General features: G+C 41.1%; 1 protein-coding gene across 1 annotated transcript; it reads left to right on the top strand.

Moving 5' to 3' along the window:
- Nucleotides 1-5,015: 5,015 nt before the first annotated feature.
- On the top strand, nucleotides 5,016-8,461 carry LOC137955948 (BTB/POZ domain and ankyrin repeat-containing protein NBCL-like). The gene is made up of 2 exons (XM_068803184.1): nucleotides 5,016-5,774; nucleotides 6,734-8,461. The coding sequence occupies exons 1-2, from the start codon at nucleotides 5,331-5,333 to the stop codon at nucleotides 7,715-7,717; spliced, it is 1,428 nt and encodes a 475-aa protein (XP_068659285.1). The 5' UTR covers nucleotides 5,016-5,330; the 3' UTR covers nucleotides 7,718-8,461.
- The last annotated feature ends 1,376 nt before the right edge of the window (nucleotides 8,462-9,837 follow it).

Genomic DNA, 9,837 nt, shown 5'->3' with positions numbered 1-9,837 from the left:
GCAAAGAAATACTGAACCCCAGTCTTGTCATCAATGGATCTTTCACGTCAAAATGGGTCTGACTGAGTTGAAAAAAACCCATAAATATCTAGCAAAGAGAGACTTCTGCTTTGGTGGATTACATGATGATTCCCTAATGAATGAGGATATGGTCACAAGCTGACTCGATTACACGGCCACGTAGAGGCCGTTGACCTCTCTGCCTCCACAAACCTCTAACATGATTCATCCCACTTAAATGGAAAATGCTCGGGAAGATTTATAGCTCTCTGCCAGAAGGAAGAAGCCTGTAGAATGCTTTCAAGAAGAGACCTCACTACGCATCACCCTATGATAAGATTCAAAGAGAAGAAGGGTTTTGGCCTTACCGAGTCATCATATTAAGCACATAAAACGCCATACAAGAATCAGAAATACTTTTAGGGAACAATACACACCATGCAAAACCTAGTTACAGACAGGAGCATTTAGCAAATTAATGAACCCATTTTTGTTTTTGTCGAAGGGTACATTGATTGAGAGAAGTTCAGTGCAGTTTTGGGCTTAGACTGATTATCAGCAGGACCAGAAAACTTCAATGATGGTGTAGAATTTGTGGCCAAATCACACTGGTAATATATTACCAGTAATGTCTGACTATATTTTTATATCATAAGTTGCCTGTGTTCAGGGAAGAGACATGAGAAACAGAGGAAAGAGATTTATTTCTGTGGTATGTTTGTAAATGGTTTATACCATTTGTGTAGACTACAAGAAGGAACTTAGGTTTCTTAATCAGAGGATCTTATTCTTAAATTAAGGCAATCAGTGGTAATGATGATTGTGAAATATGTTTTAGAACTGGTTCAGTGCCCTGTATTGGGTTTTGATTCCATGAGGACTCATCAACTCCTCTTTCAAATGAATCTCCAATGGGAGACTGTAAATGGATTTAAATGAGACTTATTTATATTCACAGGAGATTCATTTGAATCCATTAACAAGACTTCATTAAAGGAAGACTTACGAGTCTTCATAAAATACAGTTTCCTTTATGTGTAGTGGAGGGTAATCAATATTGCCAATCAGTTATTGATTGACATTGACGTTCCCATTAAAACTATAAACTGCTTGACGTCAACCTGTAAAAGAGTTCTGGATATTTCAATTGCTTTCCCTTGCAGTGTGCAAGGAATTGGGGAGGCAAAGATGTAAGCAGTTCCATCTCTCCAGTACAGCAGACCAAGCCTCTGAAAGGGGAAGCGGTTAACAGTGGAAATGATCCCAGAAGAGATAGTAGCAGAAGGTGAAGTCACTTCAGGTAAAAGACACAGTTGCATAAGCTTTACGATTAATGAACTCTCTTCCCCCACATTAAATGGTAGACAAGCGGCTGTAAATTTGGAACTACTAGCAGCTCCACTGAAACAACAATTAGTACAAATTAAAAGAATTCAATGAGATTGATCATCTGTGAAAGTAGAGCTTTCCCATCTCCGAAAACGGAAAAATGGAAAGTCTACTTGTTTTTGCTTTATACAAATCGAAAACTTTTACTAGTTTCGAATATAGCTGCTTACAGATGGAGGTAATGTTTTCTTTTTCTAATTTTTTTATTTCGTTTTGCCTGTTCTGATGTGACTTTTCCCCCTTCATTGCATATGTTACTGCAACCAAACTCTGGTACTGATTCAGAAGCTTGGAGATTAAAGAGATGAATTATGATGCAGTTATGAAGTGCTCGGGAGACTTTGGTTTGATTCCAATAGATACTGATAGAGGTTGGGCCAGACGATGAGGTGATGAGACTCTTTTTAAGAGGCATTTATGACACATTCAGGGAACTGACAGAAATGATGCTCGGGTCTCCAGAGAAAACCATTCTGGCATTTTCCACTTTGAACTGAAAGAAAAAAGAGTGCAGAAATCATGGCATTTAATAAGAGTAGAATCAAGAAGTCTTGCTTTTTAGAGTAGGTTTAGTTATCTTGGGTAAAACAGTTTGGTTTTTTACCTGCAAGAACTGAGTTCCTGGGAAGTCTGAGGTGCATGACAGGAAGATCTATTAATTATAAGCAGAATTATTTTCTAGATTGATTGAATTGATGTGAAGTTGAAAGGGATGATTTTGTTCTTCCCTAAAGTTCTGAATACTCTTTTGTTTAGGGAGAATGTAACAAGAAAATGACTAATAAACTACCTCTTATAATGGAATTCCAAACCCTAATAGTCTCTAATACCACTTTCTTTTTCACAATATTTTGATTCTCAGGCTTAAGTTTAAAATTAGGTTTCAATAATTTAAACATCTCATTCTCGATTGCACTTTTCCTTTTCAACTTGGAAAGTTGCTTTATAATCCATGACTACCCTATCAACCATGGAAGAAACTTGCTGGAGGGGGAGATGAGGTAATGGTAGTACTGCATTTGGATGTTGCTATTTGGTTGGACTTGATTTTTTGGACAGTTGATGGTGATGTAGGTAGTGAGTTAGATCTATGCTGTGACTAAATTGACTTGTGATTGTCTTCTTCTTTGGACAGAGATAATTATATGCCAACACCAAAGAGAGATTTGTGGAGGTCTTATGCAAGAGGTGAGGAGCTGTGCCAGATGGACTCCGGTGGATGTTTCCGACTCAATCTTCGAATTTTTTTTTTCTTAAGTCAGGATTAGTGCAAATGAGATAGAGAAAATGACATTAGTGTAAATGTGACTAGACCATTGCACATAAGTCAAGTTTGCGACGAAGACTATGAACACCTAAACCTGTTCCTTGATAATCAAATCCAACCTTGTCCCAGGTTCATTCGGTCTTTGATGACTCGTGTTTAAGATACTAAAACATTTTTAATATAAATGTTATATCAATGTTTTCTCTAAAAGATAAAAGGCATATTATAAGCATCATTTAGTTTTTATATCTTTTAAAAATATATGACGGCTCTCCCCTCCCCTCAAACACCCAATTTTATGCTTATCATGTAAGCCTAAACATGAATTTCTAACAACATGAAATTCATCATATAATTTTGCAACTTCCAGAAGTTGAGACAACGATAATGAGAAAATCGTTTCTCATAATAAACGGTTAACATATCATTTATTAAATTAAAAACAAAACATAAGAAAAATATTATCCGATTAGGCATTAGGGTAATTCTTATCTGATAACGTGTTTACCATTTATTATATGGAAAAAAAATTGGATAAGGGTTAATATTCCATACCAGATTATATATAAGAATGTTTTGATAAATTTCATTAGAATGAAAAGTACATTATGAGAGAAAACAGGATTTAAGAGCTTATTTAGATTTTTTAATAATTTTTTACAAGAATATTATCCAAAGAAGAACTCCACAAGAATCAAATGCATTGAGACAGTGAGAACAACCCAGAGAAGAGGAAATAGAGAGAGCATTTAAGGTATTTACAGTAAAAAAAGAGAGAAGAGAAATGGAAAATGAGATGATCCTCCATGTACCCGACAGAATTTTAGTAGTCCGGGCACATAGCACAGTGAGGAGATACAGAAGTGTTCACCCATTGAATGTCAGCTACAGCATTAAGCTGTCACTAATAATTTTGTGATAAAGACTGGATGGATTCGTCCACGAAGGCCCTTCTACTCCTGCAAAAGCTGCTCATGTCTCCATCCCAGTTTCACCTGATCCTCCATTGCCAGAAAAGTTAGCACAGAGTCGTTTTCAGCCTCGGCACCACCGACTTGCAACTATCCAACTCCATTGAAAGCAATATAAAAAAAAAAAAAAAAAAGTCTTCGCAGCTACCTCTCCTTAATCCTTTGTTTTTCCCGTTAATGTCGATTCATCTATATGTATTATCCTTAAGAATCCCTTCCACGGATAAGAAGATAAAAAGAAAAGAAACATACAAGCTACAAAGAGACTAGCTTTTTTAAAAGCATACCAGAAACAAACACGAGCTGGAGCTGCCCACCTGCCTACTCCCGGCTGAGATGGACCCGGTCTCTAGCTGGTTCGGTTTCACATCGAACCGGGTCCCAGATGTGACCTGCACTTATCTTCATCTTCCCTCCCTGTCCTTGCTCCAAAACCCTAATTCTTGTTGCAGTCACCGGAGACGGAGAAGGGCCTCTGTTTTTTACTGACAGAAAGCACGTAAAAATATTGTATCTTCTCTCTTTTTTCCAGGGAGGGCCCTACCCACGTGTCTAGCTTCAACCAGGTGGGACCCCGAAAGTTCGGATGATCTCAGCTGTCTAATCTAAAAAGGCAGTGACGCTTTAGCCCTGATTCTTGATGAGATTAGAATTTGCATGGATCGGGAAGTTATTCACGTAAAGTTGATCGGACGGCTAAAACATCTCCACGGTTGATGGCCCACTTCATAATCTTGTTCCTTTTTGTTAAAAAATGTGCATGGATGGGATGCTTTTTACTTCCCACTTTGGGCTTTTTCTTTCTCTTCCGGTTATCGGATCCGATTTAAATGACTCGATTCCCACGGGTCAGATCGGACGGCGGAGATCAGGAGAGAAGGACGAATACGGTAGAATACCGTGTACGAATACCGTGTCATATCGGAGGGTTCAAATCATAAGACAGTGAGTGATGTGTCAACCGCTTCCAATCAAATCCTCGGGATATCTTCAGTAGCGAGCTACTCTGCCACGTGCAGCTGCACAGTCATCCGGACTCACGTGCGAGCTCTATATTTCAAAGGGAGGCGCGAGTTGCAAGGAGAGGGGGACAGAGAGAGACTGAGGGAGGGTGACCTCAGTGCCACCCGACACGCTCCCCGACGACCCGACGAGTCCACTCTTTTTTTTTGTTGGCCTCTTATCTATTCGAACCTACACTTCCGGGATATTTACGATCATGACATTCCATGCTTGAGTTTTAATTTCAAAATTAGGTGTTTTCGTAATATTTGGGAGAAGATCGGGTTGAATTTGAGAGGTCATATATTCCTTATCTCATTTTTTATTTATGATTATTTAAATAGGGCAGCCGCCCAGGCCAGCCACCCAAATTTCTCTCTCTCTAAACGGAAGCGGAAGAGAAAAAAAGAAAAAGAAAAAAAAAATCTCAGAACTCGAACAAAGCCTAGATAGAAGAAACGCAACAGTGGCATTTGCAGAAGGATACGGAGAAAGCACGATGAGAAGGGGATTCTGGCTTCACCATCTCTTCCTGTTTCGCTTTCTGTTAACTTTCTGCATCTACTCCCGTTAACCCATCCGAGATTTGGAAGCACACAAGGAAAAAAGAAAACCCATCTTCTTCTCCTTCCTCGTTTCTCTTTCTCTTATTCCGGATTCTGTAGAGGGCGCTCCTTTCATCAGCTTTGTCCTACATCATCATGAACAGCAGCCTTGAGGAGTCCTTCAAGTCCCTCTCCTTGGACTACCTCAATCTCTTGATCAATGGCCAGGCCTTCAGTGATGTCACTTTTAGTGTGGAGGGGCGGCTTGTCCACGCCCATCGATGCATCTTGGCCGCTCGCAGTCTCTTCTTCAGGAAGTTCTTCTGCGGGCCTGACCCTCAGCTTGGCGTCCTCTCCTCTCCCTCCCCCAATTCCCATGTCATCCCTGTCAATTCCGTCGGCTATGAGGTGTTTCTCCTCCTCCTCCAGTTCCTCTACAGTGGGCAAGTCTCAATTGTGCCTCAGAAGCACGAGCCCCGCCCTAATTGTTGCGAACGAGGCTGCTGGCACACCCATTGCACTTCCGCCGTTGATCTCGCCCTTGACACTCTCGCTGCCGCTAGATCTTTCGGGGTCGAACTGCTCGCTTTGCTTACTCAGGTTGTCTTATCATTCTTATTCTGACTCTCGCTTATTTTGTAATTTTCTCTTTCTGTCATCTCCTCCCATTATTCTTGTGCTGCTACCTTTTTTTTTTTTCTTCTTTTTTCTTCTTCTATATTCGCTGTTCCCAGAGCTAACAGTGGCTGTGTTGGTTGGTTTTGCTGTTGGTGCTTTTTTTTTTCTTTTTTTCTTGTTTATCCTTCATCCTCTTCGTGAAGGAAATCTAGGATTACTGTCACTAGATTTCCTTGTATACTTGAATTTCTAATTGGGGCCAATATTGATAATATGTGTCTTCTGCTACCTTTCTTACCTCTTCTCCTCTCTCTGTCTGCTGATTGTTCTCGGTCGGTAAATCCCTCTTCTAATTTAACTTGGTAGGAAGAAGAACCAGTGCCTCCTTTTTTTTCACCGAAAAAAAAAAGAACTTTCCTATCGAATATTGTTTGTCTGGGGAGTTTTGAAATTACTTCATCCTCGAAGCTGAAGATGGTTTAAAAGTTTGCTATCGTGCGGTTGTGTTTTTAGCTTTCTGAATGTGGTTTTCTTTTGCTTCTGCTTTCTCTAATGAAAACCGATTTATTCAGGGCTTCTGCTTTTTTTCTCTTTTTTTGAGAAATTTTCTTTCTTACGAAAAAAGAACAATGTGATTCGGATTCATGCATGCATGCAGTTGTTTTTTAGCTTCTTAAACAGGATTTCTTTTATTTCTGCTGCATAACATACACCAGTTTCCAGATATAGATCTCACGATCTTGTTCTATCTCCCAATATGGTAACTAATTCCAGACATCTTATAATATTCCAGTTTTTTTTTATTTTTTTTTATTTAGGTCTGTTGATAGGCAATCTTGCCCAAAATGATGCAAAAACAGGAATGTATCAATTGTTGAAATGTCGAGAAGCTTCACTGAAAACTTTCAACTGAGATGACATGATTATCCTCTCCTGTGCAGAAGCAATTGGCCAGCATAGTGGAGAAAGCGTCAATTGAGGACGTCATGAAAGTTTTAATGGCTTCTCGGAAGCAAGACATGCACCAACTCTGGAACATTTGCTCTCACCTGGTCGCCAAATCCGGCCTCCCCCCAGAAGTTCTGGCGAAGCATTTGCCCATCGACGTCGTCACCAAGATCGAAGAGCTCCGCCTCAAGTCCTCGCTCGCCCGCCGCTCGCTCATGCCCCACCACCATCATCGTCATCATCACCACCACGACATCGGTGGGCACGCCGATCTGGAAGACCAGAAGATTCGTCGAATGCAGAGGGCGCTCGACTCGTCCGACGTCGAGCTTGTCAAGCTCATGGTCATGGGGGAAGGGCTCAACCTCGATGAGGCCCTCGCCCTTCACTACGCCGTCAAGCAATGCAGCCGAGAGGTGGTGAAAGCGCTGCTGGAGCTCGGAGCAGCCGACGTCAATTACCCGGCGGGCCCCGCCGGCAAGACGCCGCTTCATCTAGCCGCCGAGATGGTATGTCCCGACATGGTGGCCGTCCTCCTCGACCACCACGCTGACCCCAATGTTCGGAGTGCCGACGGGGTGACGCCGCTCGATGTCCTGCGATCACTGACCTCCGATTTCCTCTTCAAGGGGGCTGTCCCTGGGCTTTCCCATATAGAACCCAACAAACTCAGGCTCTGCCTCGAACTCGTCCAGTCTGCCGCCCTAGTTCTCTCCCGCGAGGAAGGTGGAGCAAATGCTGGCCCTACTGCTATCTACCCGCCCATGAACACCGACCCCCATCCCAGCAGCAATTCCATGGTTAGCCTCAGTCTGGACTCTAGGATGGTCTATCTAAATCTCGGAGCGGCTGCACAGTTGGGTTGTAAAATGGATGGAGGTGGAGAAAGAACTAGTAGCAGTAACCAGAGGGATGCCATGAATCGGCATGGGTCTCATGGTGGCTGTGACCCGTCTATGTTTCCGCATGACTACTAGCTCCATCCAATGGGCTTATAGTTCAAGCTGCCATCAAAGATCAAACCGCCCCTGTGAAGAAGAAGGCAATACCATTATCAGCAAGTCTAGCTTATTCATGAAGCTGAGAAAGTCTTCTGTGTTTCCTTCTTTACGGTATCTGTTTTGTAGGAAAATGGGCCTTCCACACCAGAATGAGGTGATTGAAGAGCGCGACAGGTAGAATCTGAGTTGCTTTGGATCATCGAGGAGGAGATGCAGGTCAATCTTTTCGCCTGGCCTGTCACACCATTTCTTGTTTCTACTAGTCTGATATTTATTGCGACTGTATTTTCTTTCTTCCTCCTTTTGTCTTTCTCACCTACCATTTTGTTTATACTTTTCCACCGTTGCATCCTGTCCTACTAATGGAAGTAGAGCATGAGATCACGCCCATTAAAGGAGGTTTAATTTCTCCCCCTTCATTGTTCTTCTCTCCCATTGAGGCTTTATTTGAGTGAGGATATTCATCTTCTTAATGAATCAGATGAGCTGTCTTCTTCTCTAAACAAATCCCTCCTGTTTTTTATTTACTTCTCTCTTTCATTATGTCTCTTTGATGGAACATGACCATTTTTTGGATTGACATGTAATTTTGTACTGGAAAGAAATCATTTCCCTATGGACAAAGCAATCTCCTGTCTTCCATGATTGCAGCATGAGTGTGACTACACGACACCCATTTTGTTGGATATATCCTATTACAGATGCTCTCTTCGCGATCCACTTTTTTGTCTTCTCTTGTTTTCTGTTCCTATAATCCGTTTTTAAATTTACCTTACTGCAGCGCAAATTGCTGATCCTACTCTGGCTGGATCGTTAAGAGCTCCATTAGTTTGTCTATCTTCATATACATTGCTGCTGCAGATCTGTTAGAGGACTCGACATATGGTTTCTCAGTCTTCATATCTTCCTGCGACTTAATCGGATCTTAAAGGATCACTTTGTCTTTGCTCATCAGGGAAAAAAGAAAAATCTCAAAGCTTTTAAATCGTCTCAAACTTAGACTAAGAGATGCCACAAGAAATTCTAGGAGCAGAAGCAATTTCCCTTTTCTTGTCTGCAGTCCATAAGAAACATAATTCTGCACGGAGATTTCCTTGACAGATGGAACTTTTTATGTGATCAACTCTTTGGTTCTAAATTCTTGAAAATTAAGTGTTGAGGATGTTGTATCCATTTTCACCTCTACTTGAATGTTTGCACCCGGAAGCTGGCTAGATTCTGGTATAGATTATGAGAAGAATGCAGTGTCTGATGTTTTGCAGAGGTAGGAGGAACCTTCTTCCTTTGCCATTGACATTAGAGAGTGATTGATCAGATTGTCATGTCCTTCATAACAACAGATTTTAACCAGTAAACAGACATGTTCTTCCAATGGCATTGCTGCTTCACTGAATGTCTAACACTTCCAAAGAAATAATGCTCCTCTACAGAAATCTTTTGTTTTAGGCAACCCTAAATTCCATCTATTCTCAATCAAACTTTCACAGCTCTGTCCCCCTTTTTTTTGTTGTCTGCACAAGGGTTGGGAAGAATGCCTGGTGTGGTTGAACTTTTGCTCATTGTAGTTATTTTTTTTATTAGACTTCCAAGAATTGAGCTTGCAGTTTGGTAGTTTCTTCTATGCTTGGCACATGATTCTAAGATATTGTAACACTGAACACTGTTCATTTGATTTATAAGATGTTGAGATTTCATACTCGGCCTAGTCCTTTGGTTAAGTACGTTAGTCTTCCGCTCCATAATAGGCCGGTCTCTTGGGATATATTGGCTAGCGTACTTGTCCACAGGACCGAGCCGAGCGTGAAATCTCAACATAAGATGCATGTGGGTAATTCTTAACACATCACTTGTAGAAATCCTCAGGTTAGTTGAATGATTTCGACTACACAGACACTTATTGCTGAATTCAGTTTCATTATATTGTAACTTTCCTTGCTTTCCTTATTTCTTTTTCTGCTGTAATGTTATTCTCTATTTTAATGTTCAAGCATCAGCTATGATGTTAGGAACTAAACAGGTACTGTTTTGGTTTCAAGTAAATCAAATTCTCTAGTAAACTGCTGAAAATTTGTTAAAGAGAACACTTTGACTTGTAC

Source organism: Aristolochia californica, unplaced genomic scaffold (assembly GCF_029961685.1).
Source record: "Aristolochia californica isolate CCGP_79_NKW_82.1479 unplaced genomic scaffold, dmAriCali1.0.hap1 SCAF_2, whole genome shotgun sequence".
NCBI lineage: Eukaryota > Viridiplantae > Streptophyta > Magnoliopsida > Piperales > Aristolochiaceae > Aristolochia > Aristolochia californica.
The sequence above is the reverse complement of the archived record's forward strand: the minus strand, read 5'-3'. Positions and strand labels throughout refer to the sequence as shown.